The sequence below is a fragment of the Halichoerus grypus genome, chromosome 6 (assembly GCF_964656455.1).
Source record: "Halichoerus grypus chromosome 6, mHalGry1.hap1.1, whole genome shotgun sequence".
NCBI classification, from domain to species: Eukaryota; Metazoa; Chordata; class Mammalia; order Carnivora; family Phocidae; genus Halichoerus; species Halichoerus grypus.
The window spans coordinates 174,302,228-174,324,158 of record NC_135717.1 but is presented as its reverse complement, the minus strand read 5'-3'; the positions used below and the strand labels follow the sequence as shown (position 1 = coordinate 174,324,158).

The 21,931-nt window shown below is 60.3% G+C and overlaps 1 protein-coding gene across 4 annotated transcripts in view; it reads right to left on the bottom strand.

The window, feature by feature from the left end:
* Positions 1-6,224: 6,224 nt before the first annotated feature.
* PRR5 (proline rich 5) overlaps positions 6,225-21,931 on the bottom strand; it is a 52,768-nt gene continuing 37,061 nt past the window's right edge. For 2 of the 4 annotated variants that reach the window (XM_036084070.2, XM_036084067.2), the window contains 6 exons: positions 21,109-21,157; positions 19,920-19,977; positions 15,169-15,260; positions 14,614-14,754; positions 11,073-11,208; positions 8,494-9,470 (listed from right to left, as the gene is read on the bottom strand). In XM_036084070.2, coding sequence (XP_035939963.2) covers positions 8,995-9,470; positions 11,073-11,208; positions 14,614-14,754; positions 15,169-15,260; positions 19,920-19,977; positions 21,109-21,157 — 952 coding nt within the window. In that variant the 3' untranslated portion in view covers positions 8,494-8,994. Of the gene's footprint in view, positions 6,365-8,493; positions 9,471-11,072; positions 11,209-14,613; positions 14,755-15,168; positions 15,261-19,919; positions 19,978-21,108; positions 21,158-21,931 lie in introns of those variants that run through there. The other 2 variants (XM_036084069.2, XM_036084071.2) reach the window with 2 other exon arrangements.

Genomic DNA, 21,931 nt, shown 5'->3' with positions numbered 1-21,931 from the left:
CATTATCACTTTCAGGTCAAAACCCATTAAGTGCTTGTCTGCCCAATGCATTGTCATCTGCACGGAGCTGCTTAATCAGGGACGATGGTGTCTGGGAGCTTAGAATCTTACGTTCGCGCTCTGCATGTGTCCACAGTGCATGGACAAGCAAAGAAATATCACCAAGGTCACAGAATTTTATATTTGGAAAAATCCTTGCTACAGATGCCAGAAACTGAGGATGGAGGACTTGCCTAATATCACACAGCAAGGCAGTGACCAATTCAGGATCAGAGCCCAGGGTCCCGGCTCTACCCAGGAGGGCACACAATACCCATAAACACATAAAACAGTATATCTCACTCAACCTTCTCCCCGGTCACGAACCACTTTCTTCTAGAGTATTTGGGAAAGAGGAGTGTATCAGTCAGGTCAAGCCAGCTTATGCCACAGTAACAAACATGCCCCAGTCTCAGGAGCTCACACAGACTTAGGTCTACTTCTCACTCACACCACATGTCTGCAGCCCCCAAGACCCCATCTCGCAGAACAGTCCCATCTGGAATCCTGCCAATCACCACTCAGAGGGAAGATGAACTCAGGAGGGTCTCCACCTGGCAGCTCCAAAGGGCCCCACATCCCTTCTGCATAGAGCTCATTGGCCAGGGCTGGTCACGTGGCCCCACCTACCACAAGCAGACAAGGAAGTGTGGGCCTTCCATGTGCTCAGGAGGCAGAGAGCGGAAGAGCATCGTGATATTAGGGGTTTGAGCCCATGCCCATTGCATCCCTGGCTGATGCTCCCCTGAATCCCCAAGGTCACTGATGGACACTCCTGGAGCTCAGGGACCACAGTCCCTCCCTGGAATAATGCTCCCCCCACTCAGGCCTCAACAGAGGGCCCAGTGTGGGGTACTCCACACTCCCCAAGGGAAGTGTTGCAGGGAGGGAAGGAGGTCTTTCTTCTTTTCTTCCTCCCTTCCTTCCTCCCACCCCCTTCCCTCCTTCCGAACCCTTTCTAAGTGTGGAGTACATTCACATTGCATGGTGTGAGCAGGCAGAACTCTCTTTATCTTGCAAAACTGAAACTCTGTCCCCATTAGACACTAACACCCCATTCCCCTCCCCAGGCCCCTGGCGACCACCTTTCTACTTTCTGTCTCTATGATTTTGACGACTCAAGGGGCTTCATATAACATGGAATCCTATAGCCTTTGTCCTTTTGTGACTGGCGTATTTCACTGAGCATAATGTCCTCAAGGTTCATCCATGTTGTGGCAGATGTCAGGATCTCCTTCCTTTTTAAGACTGAGCGATGTTCCACTGTGTGGATGGAACATATTTGGTTTATCTGCTTGTTGGTTGATGGACACTGGGTTGCTCCACCTTCGGGCTACTGTGAATCATGCTGCTACAAACATGCAAATATCATTTCAAGTACCCACTTTCAGCCATTCTAGGTTTATACCCAGCAGTCTTTCTTTTAAATTACAGGCCAAGGGGCACCTGGGTGGCTCAGTCAGTTAAGCGTCTACCTTGGGCTCAGGTCATGATCCCAGGGTCCTGGGATCGAGCCCCGCATCGGGCTCCCTGCTCAATGGGGAGCCTGCTTCTCCCTCTCCCACTCCCCCTGCTTGTGTTCCCTCTCTCGCTGTGTCTCTCTCTGTCAAATAAATAAATAAAATCTTTAAAAATAAATAAATAAATAAAAATTATAGGCCAAATATTACTTTCATGGTCAAATGGGAAATCACAAATGAGTCAAATCTTTAGAGGCACACACTGTGCTCCCAGCCTTTCTCCCTTATCCTGGAGTCTTCCCCTCCTTCGCTGGGGGCATCCTCAGCTTCAGGCAGCTCCACCACAGGGAGGGAACCCCCTGCTCTCTCTGCCTCCAGAGCTCAGGTCTCCTCCCACCTGTGATTCCTGGGCCTCTGGCCACCCAGCGCCCAGCAGTACCTTCCTGAAAGCGGGAGTTAGCCCTTCCAGAGACTGACACCACAAAGTGGGCACTTCAGAGGACGCCTCGTGGTCCAAAGCCATCCCCACTGAGGTCCCCTGCTAGTGGGGGCTGTTGTGGGGTGCACACACACACACACCCCAAAGCAAATGTTAACTTTTAGAAGGGGTACAGGCAGGCAAAGTTACTAGGAAGACTACCATGACACCCCCCTCCCCAGTTTTCCTAAATGCCACAATGCAGGCAGGGCTCCCGTGACCGGGCTGGGGTCGTGGCCCCATGGTGACCCTCCTCTGACTTCCAGAGTGGGCCTGGGGGTCTTGCTTCCTGAGGAATGGGCCTATCACCCCACCAGGGAGGGTTCTATGTCCCTGAAAACTTGTATGTTGAAGCCCGAGCCACCAGAATGACTGTATTTGGAGATGGGGTCTCCAAGGAAGTAACCAAGGTTACATGAGGCCATAGGGTGGGGCCCTGACCCCATAGGATTAGTGTCCTGAAGGAGAGACACAGGAGGAGTTCTCTGTCTACCCCCTGAGGATACAGTGAGAAGGTGACCATCTGCAAGCCAGGAAGAGAGTCCTTGCCGGAACCCGACGGTGTGGGCCCCCGGAGCTCGGGCTTCCCGCCCCCAGAAGTGTGGGAAATGAATGTCTGCTGCTTGAGGCCCCCAGCCTGTGAGATTTGTTGCGGCTGGAGCTGACTAAGACACAGAGCCTCAGCAAATGCAGGCAGATGCCTCAAATGACCATCCCTCTACCCCTCTGTTGAGGTGGCATTGGGCAGAGGGTTCTCTGGGGAGATGGGAGGTGGCCAGGGGATATTTGTGACCCTCCTGTACAAGAAATCCCACTCCCTGGGTGGGGAGAGGCCTCTCTCTCAGAGCCGTGTGAGTGTGTGCATACGTGCAATGTATGTGTGTGTGACTGTGAGCACACATGTGCATGCATGCGAGTGCTGGGGTCTGTAGGTGTGTGAGTGTGTTTGTGAGTGCCTGTGTGTGTGTCTGGAAGATAAGACAGAATGGCCCAGACCTCAGCAAAGGCACAGATAGCGAAGTGGGGACCAGCCAGAGAGCCTTCCCACTGCGAGGCTCCGGAGTGGCCTCCTGGGGAGGCCATGGAGACGCAGAGAGGCGAGGAGTTTCAGCAGTCGGGGCGAGTGGATGAGTGGCCCTGGCTGCCTCAAGTGTTCCCTTCTCCCTGAGTCTGCAGCGGCAGCTGGAGGGGGACGGGACTCCTGTTCCAGGAGGACACCTGCGTCAGCTCCCAGCCCCCCACCAAGAGGTAGCCAGGGGAACCCGGACAGACTCTTTGGATATAAGATCAGGGGGCCTCCCACAGTCTCAGGACGGCTGCTTCCAGGCACATGGGAGGTTGATTCTGGAACTCCTGCGGGGGGTGGGGGGAGGGGAGAATGTTGGCTGTTGAGAGCGTGTGGGTATGTGGGACCTGTATCCTTGGGAGCTCAGGTCCTTGGCATGATGGGGCAGCGATGAACTCTGAGTGTAACCCCGAGAGGGGCAGTTGCCCTAGCCCCTCCTCTGCAGGACGAGGGCTCGTGGGGTGGCCTTCCCCCACCCAGTGGGTCCTGCATCCTCTGTCCCGGCTGCCAGGAGCAGCAATGGGTGGCAACAATTGAAGGGGGAAGCGTGGCCGGCTGAGCGTACCCACCCACCCTAGGTTTGAACACACTGAGGAGCAGACATCCCCGGGGGGCTTGGACTTGAGGCCCCAACTGGTGTGCCCTGCTCCTCCATGCCCTGCTCGGCCTGCCCAGACCGAGCTCCAGGAAGGCCGGAGATGCGTGCCCGTAGGCCTGTAAAGTCTGGAGGCTGTGCCAGTCACGTACGCGTGTGGGACCCTCTCCACCCCCTGCGGGGAACCATGTGTTTGCGGGGCACTCCATCCTAAAACGAATCCATGCAGAAATGCCAGTTTCATTTTGATCTGAAGTCTAGGACGACATGAAGGAAACAAGGGGGAGCGTGGAGAGGGGCTAAAAATACTGTAGGATTTCCATCTACCTTTTCCAAGAAAAGAACCAAGGCTCCCTCTGGCCTGGCCTTCTTTCTTCCGAGGGGCTTCTCTGCCATTCAGCTCCTCCAGCAGACACCTGCTGGACGGGCCCCTCCTGAGCCAGGCCCCGGGGGGTGCAGGTCCCCAGCCGCGGGTCCCAAGTCCCCATCCCCGAATGCTCAGGCCGGCGGCCACCAGAGGTCTGCAGTGGGACAGAGCCGGGACCGAGTGAGTTCTGGCACCGCCAGCCTCACGACTGAGGGACCACCGCCGGCCTCACACCTCTTGGAGCCTTGCCACCCGTGAAATAGGATGGGCGGTAGCAGCCGGCCCCGGGGATGGGGATGGGAGGACGATGCAGGCGCTGGTCCATAGCAAGAGTGTGTCGTTACCGGGGGTCCAGGACAGCTACCCCAGAGGTGACTGTGTCCACACCCAGTTCCCCTGCCTCTAAAAGTAGGTGGGTCCTGGTGGCTGAAAGGGCCTTTGTTTGTTAGGAAGGATGACAGGCTGGGTAGGAAAGTCTGAGACCAAGGGACTGAGCTGAACTTTTCTGCCAGAAAGGAGCGAGATGCTGAGGGGGTGGGGCCAGGATGGTTTGGTGCCATCGGCAGGACAGAGACAGACACACACACACACACACACACACACACGCACGCACACAGAATTGTCTCTGCATAGATGAGCATATGCTGGAGGGGAACCTGAAGTCTAACAGGGGAGGCAGAGGTGTGGGGGGGGCGCTGGGGGTGGAAGCTCTCTCGCAGGGCTCCCCCCACCCTGTGGGAGGTCCATGAGAGCCCCCCTGTCCCGAATGCTCTGGTGCACTGGGCTTGTTCAGGGAGAAAGCGATGCAGGAACCAGTCCTGCTTTGGGGCCTGGGCTCCAGCCGCTCACTGTTCCCGTCCTGTGTCCTCTTCCAGGAGGAGACCCTTATTTTACCCTCACCCCTCCTGGATTCCAGGGGTGCAAGAGAGCTGGGCAGCCCAGGCCATGGAGCACCCTGTCTTCAGCCAGATTAGCACAAGCCTGTCTTCCCAGGGCTCACGGTGTCGTGGGAATGTCAGGCCTTAGGTACGGGTGGGGCCCAGGGGAGGCTGGGCCAGGTTTCCCCACAGGGAAACCGGGAACATCCTGTACTCAGGTAGATGGGTCCAGGGTCAGGGAAAGCAAAGAATGGGGGTAGAGGTTGGAGGCAGGAAGGAGCAAAGGGCCTCAGGGAGGCGAGTGTGCGTGCACGTGTGAATGGGCATGCACGCGTGGGTGTGCACGCAGGGTGTGTGTGCTGTACGTCCACGGAGGAGGGAGGCGAGCGTGGGGAGCCAGCAGCCAGAGGCAGCCTAGAGAGGCCTCCCCATGAAGGGCCTTCCAGCCCAGGCCACAAAGCAGAACACTTCCGCCCAGGGCACCGGGCAGCAGCGGAGGGCTCTGGGCGGGCAACGGGAGGGCAGCCCCTCTGGCTGCCGAGTGCTGGCCCGGCTGGCCGGGGAGAGAGGCAGCCCAGACGGGCCACTCCTCAGACTCCCTGCGCTGCCGGCGGATAAAACTTGGGGACCGAGAACTCGTGGACAAACAAGAGCTCGTGAGCTTGGTTAGCTTCCCTCCGGTGAAGGGCACAGTCAACAAAGCCCAGCCCCGTGAGCAGCCCCCAAGGTTTGGTCCCAGCAGAGATCACAGAGGCTCACGTCACACCCAGGGGGTGCTGAGACCCCGAAATATCCTCTCTGCTCCTGACTACTCTGATGTCCCGGTGAGCACGGGCCCTGCGTGAGATCTGGCCGTTGACCCGTCTGTAGAGATATGGGGATACCGCTGTTCACACATTTTAAAGATGGGCTGGACGTCGTGGTTTCAGTAGAGTTGGTTTTGGTTTCCTTCGTGATCTTAGGTATTTTATTGTAAAAACGCTATTTTAAGAAAGTGTCCCTGGGCTCCCAGGTGCCCGAAGGAGTCACACAGACCATGTCAAGACCCCCGAGATGGAGGGTGGGACCCCCTCTCTGTCGTGCGGACAGGGGTTTCCCCGGATAATTTTTTTAAGATGATTTTTTGGTTTCCCCAGATCTGTGTGGCCCTCTGTGGCCCCTGCACCCTCATCACCATCCTCTTCATCTGTTGAGGTTGCCGGGCAGAGCGGGTGTCCCATTTCCACAACCGTGATGCTCCCCAGCCTGCTTTTGGGCAGGTTTTTGCCTGAAGTGCTACGGACTTTGACTATTTAGGGGGACTTTCATTTCAGACTTTCGGAGCACCTGCCTCGGAACAAGAGGTCTTCCGGCGTTTGGCGCGGGTCACGGCACACGGATCCCCCGGGATCTGGCTGAAGTGCAGAGTCGGCATCGGCAGGTGTGGGCTGGGCCTGAGACCCCATACCTGAGAGGCAGGGGTAGGACGATCTCCGGAGGACCTACAGCAAAGACAAAAACAGTAAGACGGTTTCTCACAGCCCAGCCCTGGAGACGCATGGGAAACGCTCCATCGGAGAAGGTTCCCTGGTGATGCCGTGCACAATCAACTATTAACCAATGATGTCACTCATTCAACAGACTCCTTGACCTATGGCTGGGGACTCAGTGGGGACAGGACAGGCAGCCTCCTCATGGGGGACAGACTAATCACGGACTCCTCTGTCTGAGCAGGTCTCCCAGAGCTCATGAAGCTAAAGCCCCGGGGCCCTCTCTTGCGCTCAGCTCTCTTCCAGGCCATGGGGTTGCATACACATGGGTTTCTCCACAACTGGAATGCCTGCAGAAGGTTCTGGTCCCACCACCCGTTTCCACCCCTGAAATTTCAGGGACAAGTCCCGTCGAGGGAACAGGTGGAGAGACTGGAGGCGGGGGGTGGGGTGGGGTGGGAGGACGGTGGGCCACTGGGGCAGACACAGAGCCACAGGCCTACACTGGCCACAGCCAGCTTGGGGCTCGGCCTGAGCTCCCTGGTGGCCAAAGTGAGACCTGATCAGGGATGTGACCTTCATTGTAGGGAGTTTGGTTCTTGGAGGGGACACCGGTGGCCATGGCCCACATATCTGTGTGTGAAAGGTTCTGTGGGTTGGGGGGGGACCTACGGCAGCAGGTCCTTTATCCTAATTTATAGAATCCCTGGTCCTGATTTTTCACATGTAATTTCCCAATTTATAACAAGATGTTTTGATGTAGATTACCATAAACATTTTTTGAACAAGGCTGGATGTAACACATAGACCTGCTCCTAGCCCAGACGATGAGCTGCTCCTTTAAGGGGGTGGGGGGCAGCCCCAGCTGAAGGAGCCCCTCAGCTTCTTCAGGACCCAGGCTCAGCAATCGCCCTCCTGGGGCTTCAGCCTCCCCATCACAGGTGAGGCCCCACTGGCTGGCCCCACTGGCTGGTATGGGGCCTCCCTCAGGTCAGGGCAGGGAGCTCAGAGGTCCCCACAAAGGCACTGGAGTCCCCAGAGGCCTGGGATACTCAGATCTCCACAATGGAGCCCTTCACCCTAGGAGGTGGGGACGTAACAGAGGGCCCAGCACCCCGGTGAGGGCAGAGCCCAGACAGGTCCCTGCCATTTCTGTCCTTTGCCTGGCCCTTCTGCCTTGAGGGGACCCTGCTGGTAATGGTCCCCCCACCTCCCCACCCCGTTAGCTGGTCTCTGGTTTATCCCGGCTTCCATGAAGGAGCTGGGAGCCACGGAGGGCCGTTCAGGGATCTCAGCCCCATCAGCTCAGCCCAATGGCTATTCTCCTTGGTTCTCAGACCAGGGACAGGCTTCTGGCCCAATTCCCAGTCCCGGTTCCCTGGAGGCTGAGGTCACTCACTCTTGCTCTCCCAGCTGCCCAGCTGCACCCTACCTGGGGCCCCCCGCCTGTTCCTGGAGCACCCTCCGAGGCCTGGGTGGCCACGGAGCTCGTGCAGTACACTCCCATCTCACAAATGACAAGACCGAGCTCCTTGTGGTTCTGCCGCCCCACCGCACACGCACATCGTGAACCGAATCCTAGTAGACAGAAGCTCGCGCATGCAGGGGGCTCCTCCCGCCCATCCCCATGGGCTGGTGGCCCCTGTGATTTGGGATCGGGTGAGGCATCAGCCTTCCCTCCCTGACCACCTGACTCACAGAACTCCCCAGACCCCTCCCGTTAGGCCTGCTCCCCGGGTCTCCCTCCCACCTCCAATAGAAAACTAACTCCACCCGAGGCGAGCGCTCTGAATGGGGTCAGAGCGTTGGCTTCTAACCGGGTGCAAAAAAACATCCCCCACCCAGCCCAGAAGGAACCTCACGTGCCCTTCTCCCCCTGCTGGCCACGCTGACCCCTGACCCTTTGAGCGAGCCCCTTCTCCGCCGTGGTCCCAGCCACTCCTGAGAGGCTACTCAGCTTTCCAGCTCTTCATTCCGGGGCCCCTGGGCCCCACTGTCAGGACAGGACAGAGAAACCAGACACTAGGAGCCTGCCCGCCCTGGGAGTGGGGAGGGGAGACCCCAGCGAGGCGAGGGGCAATCTGAGGGTGAGCACCAGGGAAGGATGTCTGGGGCCTGGCGTCGCAGACACAAGCTCGGGATCGGGGCACACAGCTTTATTCCATCCTCTTCCTGCCCGCGGCCGCCCTGGGCAGAGTGAGGACAGGCTGCAAGGAGGGCCTGGGACAGGGGCACACAGGAGGTCACCCCGTGGCCTGAGGTGAGTGGGAAGGGGGAAGGCGGGTCTGCTACCAACCCCCACTGCCCTGGGGATTGTTCCGGAGGCCTGGCTGAGCCACAGGATTCAGTCTCCGTGGGTGTGGACGCTGGTGGGCTGGGGCAGGCCGGGGGTGGGAGGCCAGGTCTGTTGGGTGCACACAGGGCTGACGAGTGTGCGTGGTGACCTGCGGGAGGCGGCGGAGCGGCCAACACCCCGAACAGAGCAGGGCTGGGGGCTCGGCTAGTGACGCTTTTTCCAACCGAGACTCAGGAAGGGCAAAGTGGCCAGGGCCCACAGCCGACCGGATGGGACAGAGTAAAAAAACTCTTGCACACACGCACCCCCCAGACACACACACGGGGTCAGCAGAAACTCGAGGCCGTCACACGATGCTCTGCCGACCCCCGGCCCCCTCAAACTCCGACGTGCCCGAGCCCCGGCCCCGGCCAAAGTCAATGAAGATCCCTTCCGAATCCGAGTCCACGGACTCCAAGATCTGGTCCACCAGGTTCTCCAGACTGGAGGAGGGCGGGGAGGGGCGGGCGGCGCCTGGGCCAGGCTCGGGGGGCTGGGCGGGGGGATACAGTCTGCTGGGGCACGGCCCCGACTGCGCGCCCGCAGACGGTCTGAAGGCCCCAGGGGGAGCCTGGCAGGGCGTGTCGGAGAAGCCCTGGGGCTCGGGGCAGGATGTCATCTCCGAGACCGAGTGCCTGCGGATGCTGGGGCCTCCGGGCGCTGCTCCCTCGGCCTCGTGCTCTGCCACGGGGTTCAGCAGTGGGGTGTTGTAGCTCTTGGAGCGCACCACCGGGTTCTTGGCCAGGACATCCCCCGAGCGGGAGCGGCGCAAGAAGTGCTTCTCTGCAGAGACAGACAGACAGACGAGGTGTCGGGCCGGGGGCCGGGGGCCAGGGTGGGAGGGGGCCACTTGGCAAACCCAGGCACCTGGGGCCAGAGGAGCCACTGTGTGCTTAGCTCCGCACAAAGGGCAGCCACGGGGAAAAGCCCGATTGGTGCAGATCCTCGGCCCAGCCCCCTCATGCCCCTGCAAGTGAGGACAGGGCTCTGACACTGGGTCTGTCCCTATGTGTCTTCTTCCTCCCTTCTTCCGTCCGAGCTGGGGGAGGGGGAGGCTCAAATCAGCTGCTGGGTTCAAATGTGCACATGCCTCAGTTGCCCCACCTGTGGAAAGCTGAACAACCTGCGGCACTTCCAGGGTGCGTGGGGAGGGGGACACACCCACGTGGGTGGGTCACAGCTCAGGTGGTGGTTAAGTGTCAGGGCGGGGGCAGGATGACACAGGGCCTTTTCACGTGAGGCGAGGTCAGTTGGGGTTTTATTTGAAGTGTGGCAGGTGCCCCGGGGGGGTGGGGGGGCCAGAAAAGGATGGCCGCGGGGGCTGGACTGGGTGGGGGGGGGCAGATCTCAGGCTCCCACTCAGGGCCCTGCAGTTCCACAGAGCGACCACCATGTGGCAGGGCTGAGCCCAGTGAGGGGCTCAGGGGCCTTTCCAGGGCAAGAGACAGAGGCTCCCCCTCCGGCAAGCGGGGGCCTGGAGTCCAGCGCTACACGGAGTCGGGGGCGGGGGGGGGGCTCAAAGTTCTCCTCCAGCTGCTGGGGCTGCCTGGTGGCTGGGCTTTACACCAGCAGGTAGGTGGGCACTCCCAAGCGGCCCTTGTGCCTCTGGGCCCCCCAGTCCAGGATGGTCTTTGTGCACCTCTCCCCAGGCCTGGCTCCTCCTCCTTCAGCTCACCTGGCACTCCCAGTCTGGCCTTCCCCCGCACGGCCCTCATATCACCTGGGTATGGGTCCCCGTGGAGACGCATCTGGGGATTGTTTACTCACTGGTCTGCCTTCCCTGGCCCTGAGAGCCCACGTGTGTGGGGCTTGGTCTCTGCTGATCCCCCACGGCCAAGAACAGGGCCAGGCACACAGCAGGTGCTCGGTTTACAGAGGTGAATGAACCAATGGGCTGTCTGTTAAAGGAGCAACGTGGCGGGCTTCTGCCAAACAGGCCAGGCAGCCCCAGGACGCCCACCTCCCCTTTCCCCTCCCCTGTGAGTCCCCAAACAAGCTAGGTTTCTTGGGCTCCGGGCCTTTGCACGTGCTGTGCCCTCTGCTGGCCAACTCCTGCCTTTCAGGACTGAACACAGATGGGACCTCACTGGGAACACAGAAGCCTCTGTGGGGCTCTCAGGGGAGTCGTCACATTACCATATATGGTGTCAGCCTGACAAGTCCCCTTCAGTTCTTGAAGGAGGGACCCCGGGCCCCACGTACCCAGGGCCCAGCACACAGCAGGGCTGGGGGATGCTCAGGACAGGTCTGCTGCATGACCGAAAAGCAAATCCCCAGTGGGATCTGGCTGTGGCCATCTATTCACTGGGAGGCCTGGACCCTGGGCAGAGGTGGATGGGGCCGGAGGTTACCCAGCTCCCCGCCCAAGACCCAGTCAAGCCCTACCCAGGATGCAGGAATGTGTGAAGGGGCCCTCGCCGGAGTAGAGGCCGTAGGTGCCAAGGTAGGGCGACACCACCTTCTGGATCAGCGTCTCCAGGCGCAAGTAGTCCTTGGTCACGCCCCGGGACTCGTGCACCCCCTGCAAGAGAGGGTGGGAGGCAGGTGGTCACTAGACAGCCTGTTCCTTGCCGCCCTGGCCCAGCCAGGCTGAGCTCGACGGTCACCACTAAAGGCCTCCCCTGGGGACCCCTGCCCTCACTCCTCACCCCATGGAGTGCTACAGGCAGGAAAGGCTGCCCCCCAGGGCCACCCAGGCCCTGTCCACCTTCTCCTCCCTGATGCCCCTCGTCCAGAGCTCTGAGTGGATCTCTACCTCTTCCGGTTCCATCAGAGCCAAAGCCTGAGGAAGGCAGCCGCCCACAGGACAGCCTTGGTCTGGCTGACGGGGGTCAAGCTCTGTGCCCCCAGCACCCCCAGCAGACGCCTGGCACACAGTAGGCCCTTAGTGAGCGCGAAGAAATGCGACGACATCCCTCCTCGAGGGGCCGCCAGCTGCTCACAGCACAAGATGCTCTTAGAATGTCAGATGACAGCTCTGGACAGCACGAGAGCCCCCCGCCACGCCACCCACGAGAAACCCACTTCAACTGGAAAAACACACACAGACTAAAAGCAAAGGGTTGAGGGGTGCCCGGGGGGCGCAGTCAGTTAAGGGGCCGACTCCTGATTTCGGCTCAGGTCATGATCTCAGGGTCGTGGGATCGAGCCCCACCTCGGGCTCCGGGCGCATGGAGTCAGCTTAGGATTCTCTCTCTCCCTTTGCCCCTCCCTCCAATCAATCAATCAATCAATCAATGCAAAAGGTTGAGAGAGCTGTGCCACGCTGAGGCCAGTCACAGGAAAGCCGGAGCAGCTAGGTTAATTTCAAGGTTAATTTCAGACAGGGTGGATTTTAGTCCAAGGAAAGGCAAAGGGGGCCAAAAACGTCACTATGTAACAATACAGAGGTCAATTCTCTGGGACAACATAACAACCCCTAACATGCTTGCACCTAACAACAGAGCACCAGACCACGTGAGGCAAAACCGCTAGAACCTCGGGAGAGATCGTTAATCCACTAGGGGAGACAGACCAGCAGGCAGAAAACCGGGAAGGACACACCGCGCTCACCACTACCATCAACCGACGGGATCTAATTGCCATCAGACTGCCTCCCCCCACGACAGCGGAACACACATTCCGCAGCTCACGTGGCACACCTGCCAAGTCAGACCATGTTCTGGGCCACAAAACGCAACTTCACAGATTTAAAAGGAAATCATACAGTGCCTGCTCTCAGGCCACAGTGGTGTGAAACCAGGAATCAGGAACAGGAAGATAACTGCGAGGTCCCCAAATATGTGGAGAGCAAACAACTCACTTCTAAATAACCCATGGATCAAAGAGGAAATCTTTTTTCTTTTTCTTTTTTTTTTTGATTTTATTTATTTACTTGACAGAAAGAGAGAGCATAAGCAGGACAAGCAGCAGGCCAGAGGGAGAGAGAGAGAAGCAGGCTCCCCACTGAGCAGGGAGCCCGACTTGGGGCTCGATCCCAGGACCGTGAGATCATGACCTGAGCTGAAGGCAGACGCTTAACCAACTGAGCCACCCAGGTGCCCCCAAAGAGGAAATCTTAACAAATATCTTAAAATGTTTTGAATGAAATGAAAATGAAAACAGATCCGCATTGATGGGATGCACTGAAGCTGTGCTTTGAGGGAAACTAGCATCAAATGGATATGTTAGTAAAGGGAAAGCCCGCAAGTCAATAACCTAAGCTTCTACCTCGGGAAACTAGAAAAAGAAGAGAACGAAGTCCAAAGAAAGCACAAGAGAAATAATAACAGCAGAACTCAATGAGACTGAAACAGGAAATCCTTAGAGAAAATCGATGCAAACAAAAGCTGGCTCCTTGAAAAGCCCAGTAACATCACTAAGCCTCCAGCCAGGCTGACTACTAAAGAGAGGACACTAATTCCTCACGTCAGGAACGAAAGAGGAGCCATCACTACAGACCCCACATTCCCTGGAACTACCTCCACCCCCAGCAACAGCAGAACAGATGAACAAGGTGCTCCGCTCAGCGGGGCGTTCGTGAACTTCACGTTGTTTCATTCCTCAGACTTGTAAAGGATGTCTGTCTCTGCCCCCTGCTGCACAGTGAGAGAATGGGGGCCCACGGGCTGCATTACTGGTGAACACTCAGATGCACAGCTGCTCCCCTGGTTTCCCTGGGAGAAGAATGGTCACTCTGCCCGTGAAGCACGGGGTACATGATAGGCCCTCGACACATGCTAACCAGCAGCTGTGACTTCAGATCCATCAGGGACTCGAAAACAGTGGGGACAAGCTCACTCAAAGTGCAGGCCAGGTGGGGAGTGGGGCTACAGCAAACGGGCAGGAGGGCAAGTCTTTGGGGCAAAGGGGCCAAGCGGAGGAAGCTGCGTGAGGCAGAGAGGCCACCAGGGGGCAGCACCGCCCCAGTCTGGCTACCCACCTCATTGCTTTCACGGGATCATGGTGGGACCTCCTTGGCTCTAAATCCCAGTCCAGCCACTGTGGGCCCCCAGAAGCACCACAGAAGGCTTTACATCATTTCTCCCCACTGTCCTTGAACCTGCCCTGCAGGCAGGAAGCTTCAATCTGTCACGCAGGTGGAAAGAGGCTGAGAGACACAAAGTCCTTTGAGGTCCCCTGCTTCAACCCAGCCAGGTCTCACCTAAAATCCTTCCAAATCCCAGCGGCAGGCCCGGCACCCTGCTTCGCTGCCAGGACGACCACCAGCTCCTGCCCAGTGCAGTCCGTCGACCCTCAGACCTCCACATTCATCAGGCCCTTCCTTGCTCCGGAATATTCACTGGTTGCCCTGGACCCTAGGACCAAACTCGCAGACCCTAATTTAGGATACCCACGTGCATGGGGGGATGCAGAACAATGAACAGGACTTTGGAGCAGTCAGACGTGGGTGAGGCCAGGCCTTGTTAGCTCTGGGCAAACGAGGACTCATTTCCCACCTGTAAAATGGGGTGGTGATGGGATGCAGTAGTTTGCAAGAGGCCCTGTTTGCAGTAAAGGCTGTTGGTGGCCCATCAGATCCCCTGCTGTCTTGGGCAGGCCACTCATCCCCAGCTTGTGGCTGTCTCCTTCCCAAAGCTGCTCTGTCGGGTGAAATCCATCCACACCAGAAACATCTGGAACCATTGTGGGGGGGGTGACCAACAGCCCCTGCCCACGAGGGACAACTCTGGGCCCCTTCACACTCCTGGGCTCCCCATGGGATGAGGTTGAGGCCCGCTTCTCTTTAACTCTTATCTTCCCCCAATACCTTCTGGGCTCCTCCTGCTTCCCTCTCTCCTTCCGGGTTTCTCCTGAGAGTCTCTCCATTGACAAGTCACATGGACCCAGATCCTCGCCTCAGGCTCCGCCTCTGGGGAGCCCAGCCTGTGCCCAAGGATGCTCCTGCCACAGGAGTGCACAGTGGCCCCCTTGGGGCCCCACGCACCTGCAGCACCAGCAGCATCTGCACGATGGCAGGGGGCACGCGGGCGTGGGCGCGGGCCAGCGCATCCTCCAGCTTCACGCTCAGGGTGATGGCATTCCGGAAGTGCAGGAGGGCCAGCTGGCGCATGGACGGCTCCTTGCCCTGCAGACACAGAAGGCCGCGCCCCGCCCTGCTGCCGTCACATGAAACCCCCACTTCCCTCCACATCCGATGATCTGGGACCAGATCCCGGGTATACGGCCCCCTTCCGCCCCGTCCTCCTCCCTGGATGACCCCTGTCCCAAGGAGAGGCCCCAGTCAGCTTCCTCAGGCAAGGAAAGGATAACTGTCACAAACCAAGCCCCTCTGGTGTGTTGGGCAGGGCCTACTATGTGCTGCCCAGGGCTTCATAGGGCCTGTAGGAGGGGACCGTCCTTAGTTCCAAATTGTGGGTGGGAAAGCGGTTCTGAAAGGTCCAGGGACGTGCCTATCCCCAGGCTGGGGGCACCGTGCAGCAAGGCTGGGATGGGCGGTCGCCTGGGCCCCGGGGGTCCCACGGCTGCAGGGGCCATTCACCTGCACCGGGTAGAAGATGGCCTGCAGTGTGGGCAGCACGTCACTGAAGAAAAAGTCCCACGTCTCTGCCAGTGAGTCCAGCAGTTTCTGTCCTGTGGGCACAGACAGCCATCACTGCTCACCCCTCCCAGGCCGGAGTCCTCTCGCCCGTCCGCAGGAAGACACGGGAGCTGAGGGCTGGGCTCCGGGCCCTGGAGGTGCCCCCTGCCCCCAGGTCGATAGCACGCAGCACTTAGCAGCTCTGTGGTCGGGGGTCCACGGTGTAGTCTCCCTGTGCCTCAGCTTCCCCATTAATAAAATGGGACAGCGAGAGGGCCGACCTCCCAGGGCTGCGGGGATGAAATGAGCAGAGACGGGGTCCAGGGCAGAGGAAGAGCTCGTAAGCACTGGCTGCTGGTTCCCATTCCTTCATCCCACACCAGACCCGCACAGGAGCGCCCCCCGCGCCCGATGGCAGTTGCCGCACACAGCCATCTCCTCCGATTCCCATGGTGACCCCCCCCCCCCCCCCCCCGCCGCCAGCAGGTGGGGAATCCGTCCACCCATGCAGGCGTTTGCAGAGCACCTGCACTGGGCACTGGGGACCCAGCCCAGGACAGGGAAGCAGGACCCTCAATGGCAACTATGAGCACAATCATCATCCCATTGAAGGGGTGACCTCAGTGGGCAGACCAAGAAACAGAGCCTCTGAGAGGTTCAGGTCATTTTCCTCCAGGGCCCTGGTCCCTGCCGCCCTGGGTTGCCTGGGGTGGGATCTGGGGAGCCAGGGAGGCCACGTCCAAGAACAGCATGTCCCAGGTAGGGAAGGGAAGCAGAAAAAGTGGAGAGGATCAGGCCGGGAGGGCTTCCTGGAGGAGATGCTACCCAAGCTGATTTAGGAGGCTGGGTTCGCCAGGTTGATGGACATCCTCAGTGTGGGATCCACACAAGCAGATGTGTGAAAAGCAGCCATTTGGTCAAGCTCTGGGTTATTTCTGCCAGCCCTGCAGAAGGAGCATGCCATCCTCAGGGTGGGCAGCCCCTGAGGGATGAGGACAGATGAGGTGTCCCCGAGCTGGGTCGGGGCTCCCCCAGGAAATGCAAAGTGCTGAACCCTCAGCCCTTCTGCCTGGAATGAACAGAAAGCTGCTGTGTCTGGGATAAGCAGGTCCCAGGACATGTCGCCCAAAGCCTCTGCTGCTCGGTGGGACCCCCACCTGGAAGTCAGACTAAGGACTGGTGGAGAAAACCTGGGTGTGCTGGGGGTCTCTGGGTGAGGAGGTGAAGTGCCACATGCGGGCCGGCGTCCCAGACCATAGTGCTTCGAGGCTTCCACGGGAACCAGGGAGCCAGACAAAGGCCTTCACCTCTTCTTACTTTCCTTGGGCTCTGGGCCCCACACTTTCCCTGCCCGTTAAGGCCCAAGTCTGTGTAGGTTCGGGGGCTCTGGGAGGGGAGCCTGCTGGGGGCGGCCCCAGGAAGCCCATCCAGCCCAGCGGGCGGCCAGGGTGCTGTGGCCTCTGAGCGTGGCCAATCTGCCGGCACTGGGGCTCTCTGCCCGGCAGCCAGCTCCCGACCCTCCCTGGGGGCCCACGCCTAGCTCTGCGGAACCCAGGATGGGTGGGTGCTGCCGCCCGCGGAGCTCTGCCTGTACAAAGGTCCCTTCAGGTCCCCGCCATCCCTGGCAAGAAGAAAGGCGGCTCAGTTCCCCGGGCTGGCCGTGGGGTGGCTCTGGGCACGGGCCAGGCCGGCGTCCGCAGGCTGCTCTCCAGCCCACGGGACGGAAATGCTGTGGAAAGCAGATGTTGTAAAACACCGCCTTGAGGCCCCATCACAGCTGCACGCTGACCGAGAGGCCAGGAAGCACGGACTCACCCACCGGCCAAGTTCTCCACTGGGGCCCGTGGCCTAGGGCTGCAGGCGAGGGGGGTGGCAGGGCCGTCTGAGGCGACAGCATTAGGACCCTCAGGGAGTCCGGCAGCCAGAGCCTCGGTGTGATCCTCCGTAAGATGGGTGTGAACGTCCTCGCGCGCACTGGGCGGAAAGCTGCCACGTAGCAAGTGCTCACTAAGTGTCGGCTGGGGGCATGGCCACCGCTGGGCCTGTGTGGGCCGTGTCCGTGCGGAAGCTCAGCAGAACCCGGGTTCTCCCCTGGCGGGCGGGACCGTCTGTCTTCCTCTGCTCAGTCCAAGCGCTGAGGGCCCGGGAGACCGGAGCGCACCAGGCTGATCTTGGCTCGGGTCTCAGCCCCGTGACGACCACAGGGCAGTGGAAAAGGCCACAGCAGGAGCTCCGAGGAGGCGAGCTAGCCAGGAGGACGGCCCAGTGGAGTCAGGCCCACGGGCCAGCATGTCAAGGCCACTGGGGAGTTTGGCCAGATGGCCTGTAAGAGGCTGGGATTCCTGCTGGACAAGAGAGGGCCGAGCCCAGGGCCTGGAGCCTGCAGGAGCCCCCGAGCTCCTCCCTGGAGTCCTCGGGTGTCTGGCCGCTGAGGAGTCATCCTGGCGGCAGCCGGAGCCCACTCCTGTAAGCCAGGCTTGGAGACCACGGAACCACAGCCTTAGGCGTGGTCTGGGAGGGAGACTCCACGTCAAGGCTGTCCCTCCAGGCCTCCTGTTTCCAGGAATCGCTGTGCTCGGGAGCTGATGTCCAAAGCCCGGCTGGAGGCTGGAAGCTGGAGTGGGGGCAGGCGGCAAGGTCCTGGGGCTGGCCACGTGAGGCCACCCACCACCCTCCAGCAGAAGCACAGGTGAGGACGTGGCTGGCCACAGGGAGCGGTCTCAAGGAAGAGCTGCCCTGGGAGCCAAACCGGGACAGGAGGTGGATGTGGCAGGCTCCAAAGGCCACCCCTCAGGGTGCGGCATCAGTGACTGTCCCCCTGGCATGGACTGAAGGGGGCCAAACGTCTTCCTGGACAGACCACATTCTGAGGCCTGACTCAAGGACCACTGCTTCCATGGAGTCCTCCCTGACTGCCAAGATGGAACTAACCCTTCTTCCCCCGGGGCTTCCCTTCACCCTGACATTCATCACCCTGAATTGTCACTGTCTGGTCCACATCTGTGTCCCCAACTGGACTGTCAGTCCCTGCTAGGCAGGGCTGGATGTCCTCCATCTCCAGGCCCCCAGAGACTAGCTGGGGCCTGACCCAGAGTGAGCACATGGGTGGAGCCCATCCAACCCCACGGTTCTAAGATTGGGACACTGAGGCTGAGGTCTGTGGCTGGATGGGAACTGGAGGCCAGGGCCTGTGGCCCCCAGACTGGGGCTCCGTGCCTGGCCCCGAGGCCTGGGGAGGCTGGACGGGGCTGGCACTCCCCGCTGGGTGGCCTGGCGGACACGGCCGCTGCAGGCAGGGCTCGACTAAGCTGCACAAAGCTGCTCTTCTCTGAAGCTCCCAGCTCCCCTGGGCCGGAGCCGGTGGGAGGCAGAGGCACTGTTGGAATGTGCCGAGTAAGGAAAGGGGTGTGGGAGGGCATCTCTGCCAGGTGCCAGATCCTCACTGCCCCGACTGCCGGACTCCATTGCCGCCTCCTCCAGGAAGCCAGCCTCGATCCCTGGCGGTCTGTGCCTCTCCCTCCCCTCGACTGTGGTTCTGGTGGCCCTTCCCAGGCTCCTGCCTCAGAGCTTCCCAGCTGATAGAAGCGGGAGGCGCAGAAAGAGCAGGGGACACGCAGCTGAGTTCATCCAGAGCACACTAGGCCACTGGCCTGTGTCCTCCTCCGGGAAATGGGCTGACACCCCTTCTTTGTAAGGTCAGAGTAAGGATCGAAGAAAGAACGGAAGCAGCAGTGGAACCAGACTGCCACACAGGGTCATGTGGCCCCAGTGCCTCAGTTTCCCTGTATGTGCAGCGGCTGCAGTGATGTGTCTTGTGCAGGGTTGCTGGGAGAGCCTGAGTTAGGAGCCGGAGAACACTCAGGACGGTCTAGCAGAGAGTAAGCAAGTGCCCAGGGCCTGGTGCACAGGAGACGCTCAACTAATGTTCACGGACCAGAACTGAGCACAGGGCCTGGCACAAACAGGCCTTAGCGAAGGCACTGGGGTTTGAGCTGGGCCCTCCCGTAATTTGAGCTCTCTCTCTGCCGATTCACTCCTACAAGGAGACAACGCTTCGGTCGCTGCCCCTGGCGCTGGAGCTCGCGGGCCAGGGCGTGTGCGCTGGGGCCAGGCTGGCCCGGGCTCGAACGCACCCCCACCCTCTACTCACAGTGTGGCTGCAGACAAATCGCGTGCCATCATTACGCTGCTCCCAGCTATGAAATGGGCACAGGGACCCGAAGGCCTCAAGGGTGGGTAGGAGCATTAAAAGAGAAAACCCGTCTAGAAGGTCCAGCACCAGGCTCAGGCCCCAAACTCTGATGGGGCAGCTCCTTCCAGCCAGGGGACAACCCCTGGCTCCCACCTCCTCCTTCAGGAACATCAGGGCAACAACAGGTCCTCAAAGATCCTGTCGGGGGTTCTCCCAAGATGCTGAGATGGGGTTCACTGGCACGAGAAGGCCCCGGGAGCAGTGAGGGGAGGCAGGGCCTTTTCCTTGATTTCTCAGCCCTCTTGGGCTCCAGCAAGTTGCGGAGTGGGGGTGGGGAGCAGATGCTCTCCCTATTAAGGTCCCCTCCTGGGGACAGATCTTGGCCTTGCTGCCCCTGCTGCCCTCCCACCCGGAGCCCTGGGGACACAGGTAAGGCTGGGAGGGCCACACGTCCCAGCAGGGACACTGGCATGTGGCGCTTCCCCACACTCGGTCCCAGCTGCGGGGCCGCCACGCTCACCCTCATAGAAGCGGATCTTGTCCCGCAGGATCACCATGCCTTTCGTCAGCAGCTGGTTCTGAAAAGCACACACAGGCAAGCCGTTACTGCCGCGGAGGCGCCCAGGCAGGCAAGGCCCCCAGGAGCCCCCCAGCCGGCAACCGAGGCCCGGGGCGGGGGCTCTTACCCATGTCCCCCCACCCCCCAGCCTGTTTCCGGTAGAGCTTGAACCTCAACTCGCCCTGGGAGGACAGCGACGGCCCCTCAGAGACAAGCCGAGTAGGGCAGGTGGCCGCCTTCGCAGTCCCCAATGGAGGAAGGCCTTTCAAGCAAGAGGGGCCCCCTGCCTCAAGTCCTGGCGTGTGAACCCTGACGCCCCAAGCGCGGGGGTCATGCTGTCACGCTGCCCCAGGCGTCTGGGCTGAGAATGACACCCGGTGGTCTCAGCACCGCCACCAGCAGCCAAAAGGTAGAAGCGTTCCCAGCGTCCCCCATGGGTGGACAGACACACGGGGTGTCTCTGGACTTGGAATCTCACATGGCTGCAAAAAAGGAGCGAAGCGCGGACTGACCCAGGAATTAGCAGTGTCAGGACACTGAAGGCCCCCGAACCGTGCACTTTAAACGGGCGCACTGCACGTGAGTTCCGCCAACCCCGACCCCGCGTGAGGGGAGGCCCCTCTGCCGGCGGGTGGGCCCTCGCTCGAAGCCCACCCCCGCCGCTGCTCCCCGCCCTTCCTTCCTGGCCGTGTGCCCCGGGCCTGTGGTAACGTGTGTGCATGGACTCTGCAGGCTTGTTGGCCCGAGGAGGTGTGACAAATGCAAAGTAAGGCACGGCCTGGACCAGAGCGGCCTCTCGATGCTGACGCCAGGCCAACGGCGTCACCGTGTGGCTCAGGGTGCTGGGGCCGTGCAGTGACGCAAACGTGGACGTCTGCGAACCCTGTATTCCAGGAGGTGAACGACCCTGAACAAAGCCAGCCCTGTGTCCTGCCACGTGCCGGGGTACGCACAGCACGAAGACTTCACCTGCATCATTATCATTAACCTGCACAACGGCCACACTGGCTAGACAGGGAAACTGAGTCATGGTGGCGTGGCAGTCCTTGGAACCTAGTGCTCCATGTACCCACGGAGAGTAGGTGACCCCTGTCCTTTCTGGCCAGCTCAGAAAGCAACCCCAGCCCGCTCGAGAGCACAGACCACCCACCTGCAGGTACTCGGTGAAGAAGGACCCCAGCTCCGTCTTCAGCAGCTGCCTGTGGGCAGGAGGGGACAGGACAGTGAGGGACAGCAGGGCTCAGAGACCACGGGTGCTGACAGGGGGTCACCGGGGCAGCTGGGAGGCCAACCCGCTCAGCCCGGCGCGAAGGGTGGGCACGCGCCGTCAGTCCCGTCCCAGCAGGGGGCTGGGGGGGGGCCCGGCCCCCCGTCCTGTTCAGCTGTGGCTCTCACCACATGGCTCCCACCACCATTTCACACAAGCAGAAGCTGAAGGCTCCCCGCAGCGAGAGTGAGGGCCACGGCATCTGTCACGTCCTCGGGGAGACACTGGCAGTGCTGGGGCTCCAACCCTCCGCTCCCCCCCACCCCGCACCCCGAGCACGCAGCATGGCTCCCGAGGGCATCTTCACGGCCCTCCTGTACTCCGTCAACCCAGCAGCAGGTGCTCATTCCGGTTCCCTTCTACAAGCGAGGCAAGGGAGGCTCAGAGAGGTCCAGTGACTTGTCCAAGGCCACACAGGGCACAGCAAGTCAGGGTCTGAACCTCGTCCTTTGTACTCAGGTTGACAGCTCTTCGCACCGCACACCTCTGGGGGCCGAGAGAATGGTGGGCATCCTGGTCCAGACCTGAAACACTCGGGCACTGTCAATGTTCGGCCCAACACTCGACCTCCCCTCTCATCTCGGTCAGCCTTGGAGCTCTGTGTGTGTGTGTGTGAGCCCGCGCGCGCGTACACTTGGGGGGCACTGAACTCACCACCCCCATACCCGCGAAGAGGGTGCTCTGGTCCTCAAAGGCCTTTTAGGAG